The sequence below is a fragment of the Monodelphis domestica genome, chromosome 6 (assembly GCF_027887165.1).
Source record: "Monodelphis domestica isolate mMonDom1 chromosome 6, mMonDom1.pri, whole genome shotgun sequence".
Taxonomy (NCBI): domain Eukaryota; kingdom Metazoa; phylum Chordata; class Mammalia; order Didelphimorphia; family Didelphidae; genus Monodelphis; species Monodelphis domestica.
Window position 1 is genome coordinate 91,528,069 of NC_077232.1, and position 25,448 is coordinate 91,553,516.

Genomic DNA, 25,448 nt, shown 5'->3' on the forward strand with positions numbered 1-25,448 from the left:
CTGCAGGTTTTAGGACATGGTCATTTCTGAAGCGGAGCATTCCAGATGAAACTATTCTTGGTTTCTGAAGAGTCTTTGAAGTGGTTCGCCCTGAATTATTATAAGACCATGCCAAACATGTGGGGCCATCGGTTATAAGTATTGAGGCCAAGGTCAAGACCAATTCTATTAAGGTAATTGAAAGTACATCTTCCGAATGGAAAGGAACTTCAACTCAACCAAGCTGAAGAGGCTGAATCAGAATTTTGAATCTATTGTGAATACTTGTTTGGGTGACCTAAATCTGCTTTAATAGAAGCAGGATGTCAGGAACAATGCCACTTAATAGATTCCTAAAAATAGGAAGGGAGAAGGGGGAAGGGATTTTATGAAGTGCCTGCCATATGCTAGGTTGTCCCATTTGACCAAGAGGTGCCATTAGAGTCCATCCAGCAAAAGCTGCAGGATGATATGTCAGGAATGTAGAAGAAAAGATTCCTGTTCAGGCATGACCTTTGGAGGTCTTGTCAGCTTTGGGTTTTGCAATTGCATGAAATAAACTTCATTGGAGTCTTGATTCTGTGGAAACCCTTTAGAAATGGATGCCTGGGACCCTGATGACCCTGCTACAACATGAACATTGGGTCAAAACTTCTATTGGTGAAACCACATGCTGGTGGACACACATGCACACACGCACACATCCATACTCACATATTCCCATACACACTTCTCATCTTTTGTTCTAAAATACACATACATGTGTAGTAGTAGTCTCTCGGTAACCGAGGATGATGGATTGTCTTTGTGCACTTTCATCTGTGATGTAGATGAGTGTGCACAAAAACACTTGTGTGTGAAGGAGATTTAAGTGGAAAAGTCGTTGCACAGAGACAGTCCCACTCTCTTGGCTTTGGAAGCCTGAGTCCAATGGCATGAAAAGTCGTTACACCTGGAGACTTCACTTACATGTGAATGTGTGTGTATATATATAGATATAGATATAGATATAGATTCACAGAGACAACTTGCAAATATCTGCATTAATAAAGTCAAATTTTTATATTATTTTTATTCCCAACAAAAATATTTTCCTACTTCTATTTGGGACAGGTTGAAATGAAAAGGAATCTTCATTTCATGAGCTTCTCCTGGGGAAGTGGTGGCAGTATGAGCCGAGCCAGGGGCCAAAGTTGGGTTCAATTTAAAAATCAGTCCTGGCTGTGTCCAATCTAACCAGAGCCAAAGGGAGAGGTGACTCTTTGATCATCTGCTCTGGGACATCTGTAGAGCTCACTGTGTTTCTGTGATTCAGCTAAGGGCACATGAAATCAAGGTTCTTCCATCCACACTTAATTTATCTTCAGTTACAAGATGTAACATTCTTTTCACTTTCTCTATGGACCAATTTGCCACTTGGCATAGGTGTCTCTGTTTGAACAAGCCCAGGAATACAAACCCAGCTTTCCAATGTGACTGAAGGGAGCATCACCTATTGTAGCTCATTCCCAGGAATAGACTGATTAACAAGCTTGTTTATTGAAGCTGCTCTTAGCTAGTGAGAGAATGTTCTCTGTAGATTTCAATTTTAGCAGCATTCCATATGAAGGGGACCTTCTTTGAGAATTGAGTGCCCAGGAATTGACTTCTTATTTTTTTAGTATTCATCTTCTGCATTTCCTCAATTTTGCTTTAAAACAAAGTCATTCCCCCAGAATGCTTCAGGGGAGATCTATCTGTGGCAACATAGTGTGGGAAACATTATGCCAAAGGAATCGGCAGTGGGGAGGCATGACTCAGGGGTCGAGAGACTGGGGGATGACTTCTTTCACTTTCTAGACTCCAGAAGTTTAGGAATTAGTATCCATAGTCAAGTCAAAGAGGCTATGGTCATTCTCTCTCTACAGATGAAGAGTTAAAAATCTCTGTAAGTAGAGAAGTCTCACTACATTGAGTGTTTCTGGAGGAATTTTTGAACTTGGGCAGGCATTTCTCTTCTAGACCATCCAAATGTTCAAGTTAGATGATCTTATTTTTGATAGAATTGTTGAGTGTAGAAGAAGAGTCCAGCTCAGACTTCCCATTGGTTTGTCCATCAACTCCGACTTGCTCTATTTTTTCCTCTGGTGGGCTTTCCTTATTCCATTTGGCAAATTTCTGGGTGATTTCTGCATGAGTCTTGTTTTTGGTCTCAGGCAGGATAAAATAGAAGTAGATTCCTCCTATTAAGCAGACTGTGGCAAAGACCAGGAAGCAGTATGTGTCCAGACCTTCCTGTAGGTAGAGAAAAAGGAAAACTGCATTGAAAACATCAACATGTTCAGCAAGACAGCATCACAATTTTGAATTTAGGAATGGGTGGAGATCCAGTTGCTTGGCAAAATGACTCACATTAGTCCCAAAGAACTTATTGATTTTGAGAAAGCTTATATGCAGGAAGTACTACTGACCTCAAGACCATTTAAATGAAACGTCTTGAAAAGAGACTGAGGTTTCTATGATTTACTTTCAACATATTAAGTCCCCAAATAAGCCATTATGAAGATAAAATGTGGATAACAACTAGAAGTTATCCTGAACTCACACTTGCAACATATAGTCAACATTTATTAAGCACCTATTGTGTACAGAGTGCTATGGATCATTAGTTAAAAATGACCCAATCTGGGGGCAGCTAGGTGGTTCAGTGGATTGTCCTGGGATGGGATATCCTGAATTTAAATCTGACCTCAGACATTTCTTAGTTGGGTGACCCAGGGCAAGTCGCTTAACCCCTATTGCTTAACCTTTAGTGCTTATCTGTCTTAGAACCAATACACAGTATTGATTCTAAGATGAAAGTAAGGGTTTAGAAATTATAAAAATGACACAATCCTTGATCTCAAGGACTTTACATTTTTCTAAATAAAATATAAACTTACACAGATAAGTATAAAAATAAGGTAAGAAGTGATTGGGGCAAGCAAAGATCCAAAGTATTCTTAAAAAGTTTGAACACAGAGAGAAGAAACACTTTCAAACAATATTTATTATATAATTATTATGTACAAAGTCCTATTCTAGATGCATCAGGGAATGCAAAAATAAACGAGACATTGTCCTTACACTGAAGAAGTTTAGAGTCTACTAAGGGAAATACATTTATTCATTCAATAAATATTTATTTATTGACTCTTTTGTGTGAAGCAATGTGGTTTTGTTGTTATTTTGTCATGCCTGACTCTTTGTGACCCTTTTCTTGGCAAAGGTACTGGAATGGTTTGCTATTTCCAGCTCATCTTAAAGATGAAGAAATGGAAGATTAAGTGAGTTACTCAGTGTCACACGGCTAGGAAGTATCTGTGTCTGGATTTGAATTTAGGTTTTTCTGACTCTAAGCCTGACTCTCTATCCACTGCACCACCTTGCTGCCCTTATTGTTATCAACAATCAATCAGTCAACAATGCATTCTTCTTCTCTGCTAGGCACTGTGATAAATACTAGAAATACAAAGAAAAAGTCAAAATAATCCCTGTCCTCAATGGATTTACATTTTAGTGGGAGAGGCTACCTGTACATAAATAGCTATGCCCTAAATACATATGTGATAACCTTGGAAAAGAGGGCTCAGCAGTTGAGAGGATTAGGATAGACCTCCTGCCAAAGGTAATGCTTGAGCTGAGTCTTGAAGGAAGGCAGAGATGTTAAGATGCAGAGGTGAGAGCAGAGGACTTTCTAGGAATGGGGAACAGCCAGTCCAAAGGTCAGGAGACTGGACCTGGAAGAATCACAGGATCATACAGTGAGAGCTGTACCTTCAAGGCTTCTAAGTCCAATCCTCTCATTTTATGGATCAGGACACTGAGAATTTAAGTGTCTTGCTAAGGATCAAACAACTAGTAAGAATCTCCTGTAGGATTTGCACTGAAGTCTTCCTGACTCCAAGTCCAATGTGGGTGCATTTTGCCACTTAGCTGTGGCCTCTAGGTGGTATAAAGGGTAATAACAACTGCAAAGGTAAGAAGCTATGGGTTGTGATGAAGTTCAAGTGTCAGAGAAATTTTCTATTTTATTCTCCAGGGAATAAGAATTCCCCAAAGTATTTTGAATGGACATGCCTTGGCTAGACTTACAGTTTAGAAAAATCACTTTGAACTGAAGAAAAAGATGAGTAAGATGAATCCAAGACATAAATTGGGAGGCTTTTGTAAGGTGAATTCTAGTTCTGAACTAGGGTAGTGGCTATGTGACTACAGATGTATAGATGTATAGAAGAGACACTATAGAAATGGAAATAAGATTTGAAAACTTGGAGGAAAGAGTTGGGTTGAATATATAACCCTCAGAGTCACCTATGTGGATGTGATAATTGAACCCATGGTAGCTGAGGAGATACCAAATGAGAAAATATAGGGAGAAAAGAGAAGAGGGCTCAGGAAGGAACCTGGAGGAAATACCTACAGTAAGTGGATGTAACATGGTTGGAAATACAGCCCAAGGGCCTGGGAAGAAATAGCTGAGTAGGAGGAAAAAAACATAAGAAAGCAGTATCATGAAAACCCAAAGAAGAGAATGATAGGAGAAGGTGCCAAATAACATCAAATGCTGCACAGAGATCAAGAATAATAAATGAATCAAAGGAACAGTGGAATGATTGGACTTGGGTTTAAATCCCAGCTCTTCTATTTGTTATCTCTGTGTTTCTGGGTCACTCACTTAACCTTACTGGGTTTAGTTTCTTCATCTATAAAATAAGGGGAATATTCTAGAGGATCTCTAAATTCTCCCAGATCCTAATCAGTTCCTATTTACCATGAGATGCTCCGAGATATTAAAAATATTAGGGCAGTTAGGTGGCTAAGTGGATGGAGAGCCAGGCTTAGAAATGAGATGTCCTTGGCTCAAATCTGGACTCAGATACTCTTAGCTGTTTGATCCTAAGCCAGTCACTTAACCTCTATTGCCTAACTCTTACTGTTCTTCTGCCTTAGAACCAATTCTTTAGTATTGATTCTAAGATGGAAGGTAAGGGTTTAAAAAAAAATTAATTGAGTTTCCAAAAAAGGCAGCTCTGTAAGTCAGAATAGCTTCCATATTGGGCAAACATTTAATGATAAATTATCCAATGGAGGCCATATATGCCATGAAACTTTCTCTATGCCAATTCTCCCTAGATCTCTCTTAGTAAGTTTATAGACTTGAAGCTGGAAGGAGCTCTGAGTCTAAGACATATTACCCAAGTTTATTTAATTGAACCCCTACTCAAATCAGAATTTTTTTTTCTGTTTTGCATCCCTGAGAAGTGATCAGCTGGGTTATTCTTGATGATTTCCAGAGATAAGAAATTCAGCACCTCCATGGCAACCCCATCCATTTTTGTAAATGTCCAATTAGTGACTAATACTAGGGATTTATTCAATGCTCAGTGACTGATTGATGCTGGGCTTCTCTTTTGCATTCATTTTCTGTTTCATTGGACAGTTATTTGTTTAGCTGCTTTAGAAAAGGTTGTTGTTTTTCTTTTTTAAAATTCATTCTTTCCCTAATATATTTTAAGGTGCTTAAGGGTAGAAATCTTGTGTAATTTTTCTCTGTATCTTCCATAGCTTATACAAGAGCAGCTGAGTGAGCATGATGCAACAACATTGCCAAATAGCCTTCACATGGTGTTTTAAGATGTGTGAACCACTTTATGTGTCTAAATATGGAGAGAAAGCTGGCCTCAAAGCCAGGAAGACTTGAGTTCAAGTCACACCTCTGATTTGTATTAAATTTGTGACTCCAGGCAAGCTCCTTATTTTCTTAGCACTTTAGGAATCTTTCATTAAAGCTTCTGTCTCTTGGTCTCTCTGTCTCCTGTCTGCCTCTCTGACTTTTGCCATCTGTCTCTGTCATCTCTTGTTGTCTGTCTCTTTCTCTGTTTCTGCCTTTGTCTGCTTCGGTCTCTGCCTCTGTCTCTGTGTCTCTGTTTCTGACTTTGTCTCTGTTTCAATCTCTGTCTTCTGTGTCAGTCTCTCTGCCTGTCTGTCTCTCCCTCTCTTATCCATTTACTCCCATTTCTAATCTGTGAGGCCAAGCAGAACAATTCTAATCCTTCTCCAGCCCTTCACATAGTTAGAGTATGTGCTACTGAGATTTGCTCTCAGGAAATGGATGTATTCCACAAGAGATGGAGACCATAGTGAATTCAGAAGCATTTGAGGCTCAGTGATGAATCTGAGCCATTGGTTGCTGCAGAATAAAAAAAGATGTCAACTTCTCGAGTGGACGGAACATTAAACCAATTTCAGTTCAGTGCTTACAAGATGTCTGGCTTATGTAGGGGAATACAGAGATTTAATGAATTAATCCAAGTAATTAAAAATGACAGTTCCTGTTCTTGAGAAGTTTTCTATCTCTTGGGAGAGGAGCAGAAAGGTAGAAAGAATGTGATGGGGAGGACAAAGAGCAGATTCTGGGGGGAAAGTACAATAGGAAAATTAGGTAAAGGGAAGAATGCTTTCAAAGAGAAGATCATGGACAACTTTATAGAGTAATTTGAGGTGTCTTGAAGCAAGGAAAGATTTTTTTTTAACAGATGAGCTAAGGAATGAAGCTATAGAAAAAGCACTGGCTTGGGGGCAGCTAGATGGTTCAGTGGATAGAGAGTGAGGTCTGTAGATGGGAGGTTCTGGGTTCAAATTTGATCTCAGATACTTCCTAGCTGTGTGACCTTGGGCAAATCACTTAACTCTCGTTGCCTTGTTCTTAGCGAAGGCAAGGGTTTAAAGAAAAAGCAAAAGCACTGACTTTGGAGTTAAACTTGGGTTCAAATTGAATCTCTTATCTTTAATATCTTTGTGACCTTATACAAATCATGTAATCTCTGGGGGCTCATCTATAAAATGAGGTGGGTTGCATTATTTGGTGGGAGTGGATTGATATGTGAATATAGGAAGATGGAAGAGAATGCAGGATAAGACTGGGAGCAAGCAAGACTCTTGTCTTGGTTCCTCTGTTAGGCAGGCAGGTTTATCTTCTCACATTGTCTTTCCTTCCCTTTTTTCCTATCTCCCCATCAAAATCTGGCATCAGGGAAGCTCTGATCTCAGTCATTTACACTCAGTGTGAGCATTAGCCACCATGTTCCCCTTCCCAGGCATTATGTATTTGAAGCCTTGTCTCTTATTTTTGGAATGAAAGAGTTTGTCTGCTGGGAAAGGAATTTCAAGCCTCCAGAGCAGTCAGAACGTGGGGGGGAACCAGTAAGAAATATCAGTGGATTAGGAATCAGAAGGTCTGGGTTCAAATTCTGTATTGACTTCACACAGGTCACTTGATCTCTCTGAGGCACAATTTCCTCTCCTATTAAATGGGGATACCACTTATAATGGAAGGCAGCTAGGTGGCATAGTGGTCTGAAGTCAAAGAAGACTTAAGTTCAAGTTTTGTCACTTGACTCTGTTTTCCTCAGTTTCCTCCTCTGTAAGTTGAGGTGGAGAAGGAAAGGGCAAACCAGTATTTTTGCCAAGAAAACCCCAAAGGGGGTTACAAAGAGTCATATGTGACTGAAACAACTCAATAAATACTTCTATTTTCTATCTCATGAAATTGTTCTAAAGTTTAATGAAATGGCAATCAAAAATATTTTGCCATTTGTAAAGCTAACAGCTACAAAGTGGTGCGATTTGAAGAAGTGGCAGATGGAAATTGCTGTGATCAGGTCCATGCTTTCCCTCCCTGTCTTATTTTTTTAAAGGAAGATATTATTTCCTAGAGAAAAAGGTGGAAAGCATCCTTTGCAAGTGGAATTTTAATGTGTGATGGGCCCAGAGATATAAGAGAGGCAATTGTCTCCTGGAGTTTTTCCAAAAGGCTGCCTCACTAGAGCAGCAATTAGTGAGACCAATTTGTAAAGGAGGAACCAAATGCTGAAAGGCCTTGAAGGCCAGGGTCCAGAGAAGAGTTTCACTTTAAGGAAAATGGCAATTCAAATTTGGGAAAACCAGAATTTTTCCATTTCTCCATCTGAAACAATGGGGACTATGTAAAGAAAGCTGAATAAATACTTTGAAAAAAAAACTGACCCCAATGATTTTGAAAACATTTCATACTGATGGAATTTATTGTGCTATCAGAAATGATAAGCAAGATGATTTCAGAAAAAAAAAAACCCTAGAAAAATCTGCAGGAACCTATGCAGAGTGAAATAAGCAGAACCAGGAGAACAATGTAAGCAGTAACAGAAATATTGGATGATGATTATTTGTGAACACTTGGCTGCTCTCAGCAATGCAATGATCTGGGTCAATCCTGAAAGACGTATGGTGGGGAATGCTGTCCACCTCTAGAGAAAGAACTTTTGAGTTGGATGGAGGTGGATCAAAGCATATTATCTTTCACATCAGTGTATTTATGGTTTTATTTTGGGATTTAATTCTGTATGGCTTTGCTCTCACACCAATGACCAATATGGAAGTGTGTTTTGCATGACAACACATGTATGATCCAGGTCAAATTTCTCATCATCTATAAGAGGTGGGGGGGGAAGGGAAGGAGGGAGATAATTTGGATCTTAGAATTTTGGAAAATGTATGTTGACAATTATTATACATAATTGGGAAAATAACATATCTTTGAATTAAAAATATTTCACACATAAATATATAATCAAAAGGGAGTTGGACCAGCAGTCCTAATCCCAAGTATGCCCATAACTCATGGAATAATAAAATCTGGCAAGTTCCTGTCAACAATCAATCTAATCAGGGGGAAGCTAGATGGCTCAATGGATTGAGAGTCAGATCTAGAGAGGTCCTGGGTTCAAACATGGCCTTAGATATGTTCTAGTTGTGTGACCCTGGGCAAGTGACTTAGCCCCCATTGCCTAGCCCTTACCACTCTTCTGCCTTGAAAGCAATACACAGTATTGATTCTTAGATGGAAGGTAAGGTTTAAAAAACCCAATAATTTAACCAGTTTTTATTAAGAACTTCCTATGTGCCAAGCACTGTTTTGTTTTAGACTCTCAGTTCCCTAATTACTGTAATATACAAGACATATATGTAATATATGATATAAAATATAATATATAATATAGTACAAGACATATAATATATAATATAATAAAGTATTTAAAATATAAATAATTACTGTCATCTTCTTGATAAGCAGATAAATGTTTCTATGGTAGAGTGCTAGCTCTGAAATCAGATTTTTTTATACATCTATTTTCTTATTTTACTTATATTTTATTTCACTTTATTTCACATATATAATATACAATTATATGTATTATATATTATTCAACATATGTACTTCACTTCATTTATATGTTTTCACATATGTATTATACATGTAAATTTATATGTACACACACATATATATGTATATACCTCTTTATTTTCACTAACCTCTAACTGAAATATAGCAGTTGAAATCGGACCTCGGACACTTAGGAGCTGCGTGACCCTGAACAAGACATTTAATCTCTATTTGCCTTGGTCCACTGGAGGAGGAAATGGCAAACCACTCCAGTGTCTTTGACAAGAAAATGCCAGATGGGATCACGAAGAGTCGGACATGACTGAACAACAACACAAATTTAATGAAAACTTCTTAAGCAGCTAAATAAGTTATTGAAAAGTAAATGAGTTTTGAAGGTGAACAAAGAACAGCCCTTTCTTCCTTAGAAGGATCTCGGTGGCAATGCATTTCAGAGACAACATGATATAGTAGAAAGAACACCAGACTTGATATCTGCAGCCAAGGGGTCACCAGTGGTGTGACTCGAGGCATACATCACTGAGTTTCTCAGAGATGTTGTTTTCTCACTGTTAAAACAGGAACAAGAGTGCCTGTGCTACCTTATTACTGAAAGAGAAACATTTTGTCAACAGTAAAGTGCTGTGTAAATGTGAACCAATATGGTGCAATGGGATAATTCAACCCTTCCACTGTGACACTGGACAAGTCAGTTTATGTAATAGAATGTAAAGTCTTTGAGGATGGGGACTGGCACAAAGTAGAAACTTAAATTAGTCCTTTTGGGATTAAATCAACATTTTTTTTTTCCAGTCTCAAATCTGTTAAATGGGAATAATGATAACATCAATTGTAATAACCAACCAATAGAACTTGATCAGCCTGTGCTGTACAAATCCTTTCCCCTCCTCTCCAATTCCACTGATCACAGCTCATAAATGATTCCAATGGCCTTCTCATAGCTCTTTCTGCTTCCTGTCTCATTCCTCATTTTAGTCTATCGCTCACACCACTTCCTTTGGCAAAAATCTAGTCATTTCACTCTACTTAGAAATCCTCAAAAACTCCCTATTGCCTACTGAAAAAAGCACAAAGTCCTCTACCTGGCATCCAGGGCTCTTGTATTACTTTACTGTCTGAATTTATTTGGTTTTATTACACTCTACATTTGAGCTTTATTGTGTATTAGTACACTGTACTAAAGGCAGCTAGGTAGTGCAGGGGATAGAACACTGGCCTCAGAATCAGGAAAACTCATCTCCATGAGTTCAAATCCAGCCTCAGATACTTCCTGGATGTATGACCCTAGGGAAGTTGCTTTACTCTGTTTGCATCAGTTCCTCATCTGTAAAATCAGCTGAAAAAGGAAATGGGAGGATCCAAGAAAATTTCAAAATAGTGACAAAGAATCAGATAAGCCTGAAATGACTTAATAACAAGGACACTCCACTGAAATTGGACTACTTCCTACCTCTTCTTCTCCTTTTCACATATTTTGTATTCTTACATTTCTCTGTCCTTGCTCATGCTGTTCCCTATTCCTAGGACATATTCTCCCACCTCTTTAATGATCAAATTCCTATTTATTCTTTACAGCCTGACTTGAATGGTGACTAGTCTGAAAGCTTCTCAATTCAGTCTGATAGGTACTGATCTTCCTCTCCTTCCTCATACAGTCCTTCATTTTTCACCTCCTTAATGCACTTAGCATATAAAATACTTTACATATTTTACATTTGCAAGTGCATTTTATTCTTTCATTAGCCTGTGAGATTTAAGGAAGGCAGGGATCATGTTGAACCCAAACTTTATTTTTCTCAACTCCTCCAGCTTGTAGCAGACTATACAAAAAGCTTGTTACCCATGTTACTATTGTTAATGAAAGCAAAGGCTAAACTCATCTCCCCTGATTGATTTAGGTATGGATCTATCTGGAAGGGAGTGGGCAGAAGATGGAATGAGTTCCAATAGGATTCTGTCGGGCAAATCTGGAACTGCCAAAGCAAGAGCCAGAGACCTCTCGCCTACTCACTGACGAAAGAAGCAGAGTCACCTTTTCAAATGTCCTTTTGCAAACTTACATAAATGCTATTAGAGGTCTTCTCATAATTTCCCTAAATAGATCTCTGAGAGTTACTAGAAATGATCATGGAAAGGTTCTGAATTTTCTCTCTGGCACAGGAAAGAAAGGATTTCTTTTAAAATCTCATCGTAATCCCCAACAAGGCTAAAAATAAAGCTTCCGTTTTAGCAAAGAATCCTTCTTGGGAAAAGCAGTAGTTTCTATTGTTAATGAAATACCTTCATTAAATCAGCAGCAGCATCCTTTATGTTTTACTTAGTGATGATAAATTAGTTCAAAGTACAGTTACAAGGAACTTATAAATAACTTCTTGGCCAAAGAATAACCAAATACACAGTTGAACTGTTCTGAAAGTGGTTTTTTTTTTTTTCCCTCATCTGATCTCAGAGAATTTTGTAGCCCTTTATGTACTTAGGATCAAACATTCAGAGCCGAGAGAGATTGTGGATGCTATTGTGTTTCACTCTTCTCATTTTAAAGATGGAGCTAATAAATGGTTGGGACAAGATCTGAACTCAGGTGGTCCTGATTCTACATTTAACATTCTTCCCATTGTATCATCTAGACACTTAATAACAATTCAGTAGCACTTTCCAATTAGGAAGCCTTTTTCTTTACAATTTTGTAGGTAGTGGGAGGAAGTGAGCATATACTCATTCTATGGATGAAGAAACTGAAGTTTTGAGAAATTTGCTGACTTGTCCACAATATTATAGCTTCAGGTATATGAGGCAGGATTCAAACCCAGATCTCTTGGCTTAAAGCCCAAAATTCTATGCAGTATGTCATGAGCTCTGGTGTATCCAGGCAAGCTGAGAAGGCCCAGAAATAGGCTGTATTTGTCATCCAACGACTGACTTGGCTAGATCCAGAGCACCTGCCTCATCACTGGAAGGATGGACATGAGTTGCTTTCATTGTTGTTGCTATTTTGTTTTTTGTCACAGCAGCTCATAAAGGCTCTAAGTTATGGTGAGAGGTGAATCTGATACAATAATTAATAATAATAATAATAATAATGACATTTTATAGCACCTTCTATAAGTCAGGCACTATGTTAAACACTTGTACAATTAATTTTTGTGGTGGTTTTTTAATTTTTGTTTTTATTTATTAATTTTAAATTTTATTTTACAATTTTTTCCATGGTTACATGATTCTTGCTGTTTCCCTCCCCTTTTTTCTCCTGTCTTCTGGAGTTGGCAAGCAATTCCACTGGGTTATGCATATATTATCATTCAAAACCTATGCCCTTGTTATTTATTTTTTGTATAATTAATTCTTCACAACAGCCCTGGGAGGTAGGTGCTATAATTGCCCCCAGTTTACAGATGAGGAAACTGAGGCAAACAGGGTTGTTAAGTGACTTGCCCACAGTTACACAACTAGCACATGGCTGAGGCTAGATTTGAGCTCAAGTCTTCCTGACTCTCGGTACAACTCTCTATCCACTGCTCTAATTATCTGCCCTTGATATTGAATGTTTTCTCCTTTCCATCCCAACTCAAGAATGCAAACTCCTTGAGAGTAGGGACTATGTGTCTTACCTGTCTGTCTTTTCCCCAAGTTATTAGCACCCATAGTGCTAATGTGCCATAGTGCCTAATATATGTTTGTTGAATGAATGGATGGATGGACTGATGGTGCAATTTGTTATCAGAAGATTAATGAATCAGGATCTTTCTTGTACTTGGTATTCCAAAAGTCTTAGTGAGGTTTAAAGTTTTTAAAGCTTTATTAATTTTAACTGTTCTAAGACTTTTGGGACTCCTTATATTCTTTTGGTGAAGTATGAACATTTGTTAGCCTAAGCAGGAACTAAGTCTTGAATAAATTCTGTTTGTTGAGGAGAGAAAATGGCCATGGAGCCTTTAAACAAAAGCAAATCTGTGAAAATCAAACACCTTCCTTTCCTTTTGAGGACTGGACAATGTCTGCAATAAAGGCAGGACAACTCAAATAAATGATCCATCTTGGCAAGCGAAAGCTTTAATGGGATTCTAACTGATAGATTTGCCAACCGTCCTTCCATGTTGTGGCTAGCCCTGTTTTTCTAACTGATAAAAACAAAGCACATCCTTCTGAACTTCATATTCTCAGTTGGATGTTGGAGACTTGACACATCCAATTACATTGTTTTCACATAACCCCAGGATCGGTATCTCTCAGTCCTCATGTACCCAGTGGCAAACAAATGTTGGAGGAAACTAACTGGGGATGATGATTCCCTGTGGACAAAGCAGTACCAAACTGATGTAGATCTCCTTAGACAGCTGTGTCCTAATAGATTCAACAACAATGAAATGCTTAATGGAATTCCCCTCCCAGCCCCCAGCTGGTGGATAGAGTTAGATGGCATGGAGACAGGTATAGTCTGTCAGTAGAAAAGAACAGCAATAATTTACAACTTATGGAATATTTTACATATATTTATTGAATTATTTTTGAGGTAGGCAGTAAAGAAGTATCATTACCCCCATTCTATAGGTGAGGAAATTGAGGCTGGAGAGACTAAAATGCCTGCTCGAGGTCAGGGCACTAATGAGTATGCCTATTGTCACAGAAGATGCTGGGAAGAAAGCACTTTGTAAATTCATAAAGGTCATATACATATGAGCTGTGATGACTACTTTAAAAGATACATAATTTCTTTGGTACAGATACTGCCTCCTACCTGTAGAGATTGTGACCATCCCTTGTTCTAATGGAATGTTTTCATGGATTACTGTGGCCAGAGAAATCTATCACTTGGTGACCAAACTCTCCAGATGTAGGCTGGTTCTTGGACAGTCAACCCAAAGTCTCATACTCAAAATCTGAGTCTATATTCAAAGCCTTTCCAATTAAATAAAAATATTGATCAGATCATGTTCTTTTTTGGCATAGCTTTTAACAACTTGGCATTACTGACAAAGAATTGGAAACTGAAAGGTTGTCCATCCACTGAGGAATGGCTGAATCAGTTGTGGTGCATGATTCTGGTGGAATACTATTGTGCTATAAGAAATTATGAGAAGGAGCATTTCAGAAAAATCTGGAAAGACTCCCATGAACTGATGCAAAGTGAAGTGATCAGAACTGGAAGAACAGTGTACACAGTGACAGCAATATTTTTTGATAAACAACTGTGAATGACTTAATTATTCTCAGCAATGCAACAACCTAACATGATCCCAGAGACTCATGAGGAAAAATGCCATCTGCTCCCCAAGAGAAAACTAACAGTCTGAATGCAGACCAAAACATACTACATTTCATTTTCTTTTTTCTTCTTTTCTTGCTTTGAGATCTTTCACAAAATGACTAATATGGAAAAATGTTTTACATAATTGCATGTGTAAAATCTATAGCAAATTGCTTACTATCTTGGGAAAGGGGTTGGTGGAATAGTGGCAAGGAAGGAGAGAATTTGGAACTCAGAATTTAAAAGAAAATGAATGTTAAAAATTATTTTTATATGCAATTGGGGGAAAATAAAGTATTGTTTTTTTTTTTTAAAGAATTCCGGTTTACTTCCAGGCCATAATAAAGTATTAGGAATACTTTAGAAGATGATGATGATGGTAATTGAGCGGCAGAACTAGGACTTGACCCCAGCACCAACCCTTACCCACAAATTCTTTCCAGATCCTTCCAAATTCTAATGCCCTTTCCCCCATCTACCTTTTATTGTCTTTCCCCCCATCTTACCTCATCACCCAATCTATTCTGTTGACCACCTATCAAATTAATCTACTTCAAGTTTAGCTCTGGTTATATTACTTCTCTGGCATAAATGTCTACAGAGCACTTTAAAGTTGGCAGGGGTGGAAATGTTGTCCCCTGTGTACCTTGTTGACCTTTATGATTATAGGGCTAGTAAGTCCTTGGCAGGACAAATCAAGACCTTTTAACTCCAAGTACAGGGCTGGGTCTACTCCACATTGACTTCTCTATGGTGCTTCTTATACTCTTTCATAATAAAGTTATTTGCAAACAGGTATTATACAAGCTATTAAACTGATGGTTTCTTGAGGGCAGGGCTGTGTCCCAAATAGCTTTAGATCTCCATCAGCATCTAATTTAGTACTCTGCTCATTGTAGGTATTAAATGTTGAATGGATAAATGATGCCCATATTGCAAAGCTTTAGTTATATCTTCATGTATTTAATCAGTGCTTCCCTGAAAATAGTGAGGACTACACCAAATCTGGTCCCTAAAGCCCTAACAAAAGGCTAAAAAAGCATAAAAATGTAGCTGTCATTCTTCCATAAAGTGAGCAGAACCAAGAGAAAGATGCACATGGTAACAGCAATTTTGAGCAATGATCAACAGTAAATGACTTGGCTATTCTTAGCAATCCAATGATTCAATGTGATTTCAAAGGACTCACGGTGAAAAATGCTATCCATCTCCATTGAAACTACTGATGGAGTAGTAGTCTGAATGCAGATGGAAGCATACCTTTTTTTAAAAAAATAACTGTTTATTCTCAGTTTGGGGGGATATTTTCTTTCATAACATGACTAAGAGGAAAATGTTTTGTATGACAGCACATGTATAGCTTATATCAAATAGCTTGCCTTCTCAATGAGGGAGAGAATTTGGAACTCAAAATAAAAAATAATTGTAAAAATTCATTTTTACATGTAAGTGGAAAAAATAAGATATTATAAATTTCCAAAAATAATGTAGCTGTCATTGTGGCTTAACTGGGTAAACAAATATGGCCACTCACATTATCTTTGTTTCTCTTTCTCCCAAACCAAGTTGTCAAGTCCTATTGACTCTAACTCCATTGTTTCTTCCAAATTCTCTCTTTTTCATTTCCACTGGTGCCATCCTAGTTCTGGTTATCATTGTATCTTACCTGCATTTTTATGCTTGAAATATTATAATCATCTCTGATCTCTTCCTTCTGTAATCCCACTATCTGATCTATTAAACTGTGAGCTCCTTGAGGACAGTGACTGTCTTTTGCCTTTTTTTTTTTGGATCCCCAGTACTTAGCACTGTGCCTGGCACGTAGCAAGCATTTAATAAATACTTCATTATTACCCATGTAATTTTCTTAACGCATTGCTATGATCATCTAAATCCTTTCCTTGAACATTTGGATAAACACCTTAAATTGGAAGTCAAGACCTGCCAAGATATGCCTCCAATCTGCCTAAATTCTATTATATTACTCCCTTGATATGCTCCATAGTCCAGTTACACTGAATTACACAAAACAATCTGCTTCAACTAAATTTTCCTTCATTGTGGGTAGGTGGTACTGTGGATAGAATACAAGTTCAAGTCTTCCCTCAGACACTATCTGTGTGACTCAGGGCAAGTTAGTTAACCTCTGTCTGCCTTGGTTACCTAACTGAAAAATAGGGATAATAATTGCAACTACCTCCCAGGGTTGTTATGAGGCTCAAATGAGATAATATTATAAAGGCTTAGCATATGCCTGTTTGGCACATAATAGGTGTTTAATAAAGGTGTTTCATTCCTTGATTTCCCTATTTCTCCTGACAGAAGTGGTCTCTCTCCTTCCTCAGATTTCTCACAGAGTTTTTTTGGATTGTCTTATGATAGACATATGTTTATTTCTTTGTATTAGATTGTGTACTCCTTGGGTGCAATGACTGCTATTTTATTTATTTTTTTAATTCCTAGTAACTCTCACAGAGCTCTGGCTATTGCAGAGAAGTAGGAGATAGGACTGAATGTGCATTGAATCCAAATTGCTTCACTAGGAGGTGATTTTTAGACTAAATTCATGATAAAAACTAATTTTGTCATCATTCACATCTCTCTTCCTTAATTCAAGGGACAGGCAATTGACTTACTGAGTTTTGGTTAATTGATTTGGTTACTTGGAAAATGAGATTTGGTTAATTGATCCCATCACTCTTCAAAACCATATGGAATCTGTTTACTAATGGGCCCCCTGAAATAACTAAATATAGGGCATATATGAATAAAATCACTGTGGTATGGAATAATTACGACTTGGCTCTTGACATCCCCAAATGGAGGGGAACCCCAAAACCCCAATGCAGAGATGGTCTTGTGTTTTATAGGGATTTTGTGAAAGGAATCAAAGGGAAAGAGGTAGCATGAATTTGTTTTCTATAATTAAGTAAAAAATATTACTTCTTTCCTCAATTTTTAGCATCTACCCACACAGTGGGTGTTCTAGCTTACTGGTGATTCATAAGGAACACTGTGGTGAGTCAGTTGGAAGACTTTGTATTTAAATTATGCATGTGTAATTTGGGTACCATACACATTGGTGGTTTGTAATTCAAATGCGTAAAGGCTTCCCAAAAGCAGCAGATATTCCATTTGATTAATTGGAACCAAAACATTGCTGTTGAGGTGGAAGAAAATACAGAGACATCCCACTCTCTCTAGAAGAATGGTAAAGGGAAAAGAGTAGATAAAGTAACAAGGCAAATTCTTGAAACACCCCAATCTAAACTCTACCTGCCATTGCAGGTTCTTCATCATTTCTTCCCACCTTCCCTTTCATCTTAAATCTGATGGATACCCTCTGTTTAAGCCAGATCAGTCTCCTCACTGTTCACTGCTCTCCTCAGTCTTTTTCCTAACTCTGTATCTTTTCATAAGCAGACCATGCTGCCTCTGAAAGGACTTCTGTCCTTCTTTCAGTATATCTCTTATTCATGGTTCCTCTCTAGACTGATACCAAGAAATCTTTATTGACCATATTGGCTACTACTAATTACTCATTTCTTTAGACTCCTTTAACATTCAGCCTGACTTACATAATTTTGGGCTTTGTTTCATGACATAATATTTAGATATATATTAGATCCTATATCATATGCAATGCAAATAATTCTATATCATATACATATATTGACTATATTATATGTTTATCCTAATTACATATCACAAAACAGAATATTAGAGAGGGAAAGGGAAGGGAATAAGTCTTTATTAGGTACCTACTATGCATTAGGCTTTGGCTAAATGCTTTACAAATATTATTTATTTGATCCTCACAATGAATTAGGTGTTGTATTTATTTTCATTTTATAGTTGAGGAAACTGAGGCCTTAGAGACCACCTAATTGAATCTCCTCATTTTTTATAGATGCAGAAAGTGAGGATAAGAAAGGACAAATGACTTGTCCATGGATGTTGCAGTAATTAGAATGTAGGACTGGAATATGGAGGATATAGATTCAAATCCCTCTTCAGATACTTCTAGGCTGTGTGACACTGGGAAAGCCACTTAACATCTATTTGTTCCAGTTTCTTCACCTGCAAAATGGGGATGATAATGCCATCTATTTCCCAGGGTACCATAAAGATCAAATGAGATAATATTTGTAAGGCACTTAGTAAATGCCTGGTACGTAGTTGGCACTATATAAATGTTAGCTATTATTTATTATTATTATTAAATATCATTTGCAGAATTTGAACCTCAGAGTTTTCCTGCTTCTGAATCTAGCATCCCATCAGTTTTCCCCAATGTCATATGTGTATTTCAGACACCTTTGTTGAATCTATGAATTCAGGTAAGAAAATAGCTTTGTTAGAAATATCCATATGGGTGAAATGCCAGTGGTTCAGTGGTTTAATTCTGTTTCTTTTAGCAAAATTATTAAAATAATTGAATTGCATCTCCATTTCACTTTATGGGAACACCTGGGATTTGAACCAATATTTTGCAATTTAAAAAGGATCATTTTTTTCTCCAACATTTTATTAAATTCAAACAGAATGTTACAGTTCAAGTAAAGCAGAGTGAAAATGAATCAATATGTGACTGCACTCCAAAATAGAAAATAGGAATATGGATTTCAGAGTTGGAAACAGCACACATGCTGACCAAATGTTTTTAAGAAGAAAAGAAGTCCAATTGGAAATTGTCTCCTTCCTGTGTACATTTAGGTTTGAGTGCAAAGAATGTGGGACAGTATGTAGATAAGTGTTCAAATCGACTTCTCAAGAATTAGGCATGTGCTTTGAAATATTTTGTTTTTATGCTTTAGGAAGCTGTGTGTGTAAATTATTATATTATCACCTGGTTCTAATGGGAACTCTTGCACCCATAGGTATGTCATTCCTTTGAACAAGAAAATTATTCTATCACTAGACTGATGTAGTATTAATGACAGCTCACATTTCTATAGCACTGAAAAATTAAAAAAAAATTTTTGAACCATTACTTTCCCTCTTATAAATGATACTAAATTCCAAGGCAGAAGTGCAGTAAGGGCTAAGCAATGGGAGTGAGGTGGCTTGCCCATGGTCACACAGCTAGGAAGTATCTAAGGCCATATTTGAACCCAGGATCTCCCCTCTCCATATCTGGCTCTCAATCCTAAACTACCTAGTTGTCTCTCTACAACACTTTTAGGATTTACGTAGTGTTCCTTCCTCATGATGGCCCTGAGAGATGAGTTATACAAGCCTTAATACCTCCATTTTGTTGTCCATTTCAGTCATGTCTGACTCTTTGTGTCACCATTTGGGATTTTCTTGGCAAAGATACTGGAGTGGTTTGCCATTTCCTTTTCCAGTTCATTTGATAGATTAGTTAGATAGTTGAAATTAGATAGTTAGATAGTTAGATCGTTGAAACCAACAGGGTTAAGTGACTTGCCCAGGGTCATATAGTAAATGTCTGAGGCCACATTTGAACTCAGGAAGATGAGTAATCTTGACTTTAGCCATGGCATTCTATGTACTCCACCACCTAGCTGCCCAATGTGAAATAACAGGCATTAATAAATATTTAGTGAGTGAATGATCATCATCAATTACAAAGGTCATATTATAAAGTTAATAATTTAAATAAAATTAATAAAAAGAAGGTGGCTTATTATTAGAAGCCATAACAAATGTGTTTCACTTGTCCTTGAAATCCTTATTCATGTGAAAATACATCTGTGATCCTGGCACTTAGCACCATGCCTGGATTACACTCAAATTCATTCCTGGCACTGGCTTAAAAAGTACCATCCAGCATGATGTATTAATTTCTTATTAATTATAATAATAGATAACATTTTGTGGTTTAAAAGTACTTTCACAGTCATTATTTCATGTGGTTTTCTTGACATCATGGTGAGGCAGGCAGTAATAATTAGCACTAACTCTCTTAGCTATATATAGCCCAGCTCTTTGATTACAAAGAAAATACATCACAGTATTCCCATTTCACTATTGAGGAAGTTGAGGTTTTAATAGTTAACAGCATTGTCCAGGGCCACAAAGCTAAGACATAGTGGGTGAAAGAGATTTTCTGTCCTGGGTGACTTCCTTTCCAGGGAGAGGGAAAACAGCTCATCTACATTCCTTCTTATATAGAGAAAATAACGGAGGCTGATGGCTGTTCTTCATAGTCCTTTGCTTCCAGCTCTAATTCAATTACTTTGATTCCCCAAGATATGGATAGTGGGGCTCCCCCAAGACATCCAACAGAAGACCGATGCCCTTGCTATCTGAATCCCTCAGGGAGCCAGAACAATTCACAAGTAGGTAGGGACTCTGGCACCTCCAACATTCCTGGGAGCTCCTTCATCGAGCTCATACCAAGACTGCTTTCCCTCCTTTGCCAGGGTGTAGCACCCAATCCCTGTGCCCATGCCCAATCTCTGCAGGACCTCAGGAGTGACTAGACTCCCAGCATTTTCTTTCTGTTGTTCTTGTGTGTGATTGATTCCACCTTCTCTAAAGTGCAAAGCCACTTTTTGTCACATATGCTTTCATTGTGCCCAAATGCCGGTCCCTTCCTTTCTCTACCTGGGAAGACCCCCATCTCCTTGATGCAGACAGCAGAACAGAGGCTTGACTTGAATGCACATCTAATTCCTACTCCAGGTGTTTTTCCCACTATACTGAGAATGCATGCCAAAGCCCTTTAAACAGAATAAAGGAGTTAACAGACATAAAAGATAATTATTATTTTATTAAGACATTTAATTTACTTCCATCTGGGCAGAAAAAAAATGTGGGTTAACTGACAGTACCTATAGGTAGATTCATAGCTGATGGAACAACTCAGTCTCCATTTTTCTTATCCATAAAATGGAGATATTGCTTTCCCAGAGTTGTGAGAATCAAATCAGATGAAATAATAGAGTGAAACATTCTTTGTAAATTGTTAGTTGCTAAAGAAATGTTGAACATTAGTTAGCATTGCATATGAATAATATTCAATTGATTGCTCTTTTTTTAAGTTCAAGTCATTGAGAAAGCTCCCTCGATCTCTTTATATTCCACCCCCAATCTCTTGTACCTCTTTTCAAGACCTCAAGATTGCATGGGTAAGAAGATTCAAAGGATAGTGTAAACCTTGAACACTGAAATGTAGATAAATTTGATCAGTCAAATCATTGCTTCGTTTTTACTGGTTGCAAAACCAGTCAGTTTATTTTATATTGTTGGAGCCTCAATATTCCTTTCTATAAAATGGGGGAAAATACTTTCATTTTCTATCCTTTCTCAAAAGGCTGCTGTGAAGATTAAAGAAGACCAAGTATTAAATAGCTTTGAGACCATTAAATACCCTATACAGGGAAGTTATTATTACATTATTAATTTAATGCCACACTGGAACCAGCACTGTAAAGTCATCAGCAAACTATTTCTACTACAAAGATCCGCATTCTTGTTTGTAGTCCTCTGAATGGAAGCCAGTGACCACATAATTAGAATGTGGGGTAACCCAGCTGCCAAAGTAGCTCAAAGGAAACCTCAGCTTCATACCATTTAAACATTCATTCAACAGCACAGCTCCCTTTCTCTAGCCAAATCTCACCCACCTTCAAAGTTCTATCTCAAGTTCCTTCTTTCTCATAGTCACACAGAAATGATCCCCTCAGGCCTCACTGATCCTCCTTATTTCTGAACTGCCAAAGCCTTCATTGCCTGTATTACCCAATTGAACACTTAGCCACATATGGCCACAGTGGATAGAGAGCTGGGGGTCAAGTTCCTCCTTTTACACAGACTATGGTGATATGACTAGACATTCCCTCCTAGTGTTCTAGGCAGCTCTTTAAGATTGTACGGGTTAGTTTAAATTGGTTTGCTGTCACTAACCCCCTTAAACTAATAAAGGAATAAAATACCTAGGAGTATGTCTGCTAAAAGAAAACCAGAAACTACATGAATATAATTAAAACACTTTTTATACAGATAAAGTCAGATGTAAATAATTGGAGAAATATTCATTATTCTAGCATGGGCAAAGCCAATATAATTAAAATGACAGTTTCACCTAAACCAAACTACATATTCAATTAAATTACCAAAAATTATTTTGATTGAACTAGAAAAAAATAATCACACAATTCATTTGGAAAAATAAAAAGTAAGGAATATCAAAGGAATTAATGAAAAATGTAAATGAAGGAGGTTTAGCAGTACCAGTTTCTGAACTATTTTATAAAGCAGTTTTGATCAAAACTCTTTGGTACTGATTAAGAAATAGAAGAGTAGATCAGTAGAACAGAACAAACCTACAAAAAGCAGCAATAAAAATTTATAATAGCCTTGTGTTTGACAAAAGTAAAGATCCAAGTTTTTGGAATAAGAGTTCGTTATTTGGTTAAAATTATTAGGAAAACTAGAAAGCAGTCTGGCATGAACTAGATATAAACTATTTTCTACATATAAACTAGATATAAACCAATAATCTACTTACCAAGATAAGACATAAATGGATACATGACCTAAGCATAAAGGGAGATACCATAAACAAATTAGAAAAACAGGGAACATTACCTATCAGATTTATGAACAGAAGACTTTATGAATAAACAAAAGATGGAAAGCATTGTGGGATATAAAATGGATAATTGTTAATACATTTAATTGAAAAGTTTTTGTACAAATAAAACTTATATAGCAAGATTAAAAGGAAAGTGGTAAGCTGGGAAAAAATTATAGACAGTTTCTTGGACAGAGATTTCATATCTAAAACATACAGAGAATTTTGTCAGATATAAAAGAATATGAACCATCCCCCATTTCCCTAATTAAGTGGTCAAAAGATATGAACATACATTTTGTAGATGAAGACATCAAAACTATACATAACTACATGAAAAAGCCTCAATGTTATTATGATTAGAGAAATGAAAATCAAAACAACTCTGAGATATCATTTTACTTATCAGATTGGCTAAAATGGTAAAAGAGCAAAATGACAAATGTTGAAGGGGATGTGGAAAAATGGGGGCTCTAATACACTGTTGGTAGAATTGTGAATTGATCCAACCATTTTAAAGAGCAATCTGGAATTATTCTCAGAGTTATAAAACTGGGAATATTATTGCTAATAAACTATTGGGTTTATTTCATAAGGTGGTCAGGAAAAAAGGAAAAGGACCTATATGTTCCCAAATATTTATAGTAGCTCTTTTTGTGCATATGTTGTGGCATATAATCGAGATGGAATACTACTGCACCATAAGAAATGATGAGCAGGTGAATTTTGAAAAACCATGGAAAGACCTATATGAAATTATGAAGAATGAAACCAGAACCAAGAGGACATTATATACCACAATAGAAATATTGTTTGAAAAATGACCTGTGTATATACACCTTCAGAAAAAGAACTGAGAAATAGAAATAAATAAGAAAGTTTTATATATACATATCACTTTTTTGTCAAATGATATCTTCACTAATGGGGGGAGGGGGAGAGAGGGGGGAAGTAACCCAGTATTTTAATGTAACAAATTAAATTTTGAAAAAAAGACTATAAGGGCAGAGAAGGTGCCAACTCTTTTTGATAGAGGAATTCCTCCCTTAGGAGCTCTCTGTAACAATGAAATAAAGTGTCCATTATTTATTCCTATCACATTTAGGTTACAGCTTTAAGTGATCTCCTTGCCTTCTGCAATCTATAAGCTGTTACCTTTCTAATGCATAGATCAGATTGAATTATTTCCCTTCTCAAAAGCCTTCATTAAATTCTTAAGCTTTCCAAGCTAGAGACCACCACCACTCGTCTTTAGTTTGCCTTGTCAAACATATCTAACAGTACTCTTCATCAACTCTATGTTCCATCCTAACTGAAATAGTCTCCACTCCTAGTATTTCTGCTATTTCTTGCCTCTGTCTTTGCTTTCTTCTGAAGATGCCTTCCCCCTCAGTTCTTCTTGTTGCTATCTTTCAAAGACTAAGTACAGGTGACATCTTTTCCACAAAACTGTCTCTGACCATCCCTTACCTCAAGTAAGATGTGATCCAGAGGGATGTGGAATATTTAATTCCATAATCCTTTGTACCCCTCATATATTTACCAAATATTAAATAATATCTGATTAAACTTAATTGTTATCAGCAATGCAAAGATCTAAGACAACTCCAAAAGATGCATGATAGAAAATAGCTATTTATCACCATAGAAGGAAACGATCATGTCTGAATGCAGAGTGAAGCATATAATTTTTCACTTTACTTCCTTCATAAGGAATATGTGTCTTCCACAATGTGATAAACTTGGAAATATATATTGCATGATAACACCTGTATAATCTGTACATATTACTTCCATTGCAAGGACAGGGAAGAAAGGAAAGAAAATGGGTTGTAAAATGTCAGAAAACCATCACTAAAAATTGTATTTACAGGTAAAAAAATTAAAACAAAACAAAAAAATCTAATTAGTCCTGTTTTATCTTCATTGACCAAACTATAAGCATCTCTAGCATAAGGACTATGCTTTATGCCTGTAGTATACCAACACTTTATACAATGTTCTGCATGTAGTAGGCACTTAATAAATGTTTATTGAATAAATCAGTGGATGAATCCCAACTTAAAAGTTTCTCTTTCCCATGTTTGTTTATTGGACTTCCAGAATACACTGTAAGTTCTTTGAGGGCACTCACTATATACTATACTGCTTTCCACCAACCAACTCCTTAAAATGACTAGTGCAGGGTTCATACTATTGTAAGAGTAAGATAAATGCTTTATTTAATAGTCAACAAACTAGATTGAATAAGTTGTGGTATATGGTTGTAATGGGGTACTATTGAGCCATAAGAAAGGATGAACAGGATGAGTTCAGAAAACCCTGGAAAGACTGATGCGAAGTGAAGTGAGCCAAATGGGAGAATAATGCATAAAGTAACAGAAATAATATAGGATGATCAAGTGTGAAGGACTATATCATTTGTCAGCAAAGCA

The 25,448-nt window shown here is 36.9% G+C and overlaps 1 protein-coding gene across 3 annotated transcripts in view; it reads right to left on the reverse strand.

The window, feature by feature from the left end:
• Positions 1-1,022: 1,022 nt before the first annotated feature.
• SLC2A9 (solute carrier family 2 member 9) overlaps positions 1,023-25,448 on the reverse strand; it is a 382,090-nt gene continuing 357,664 nt past the window's right edge. For all 3 annotated transcript variants that reach the window (XM_056802424.1, XM_007496737.3, XM_001371196.4), the window contains one exon: positions 1,023-2,253. In XM_056802424.1, coding sequence (XP_056658402.1) covers positions 1,999-2,253 — 255 coding nt within the window. In that variant the 3' untranslated portion in view covers positions 1,023-1,998. The remainder of the gene's footprint in view (positions 2,254-25,448) is intronic.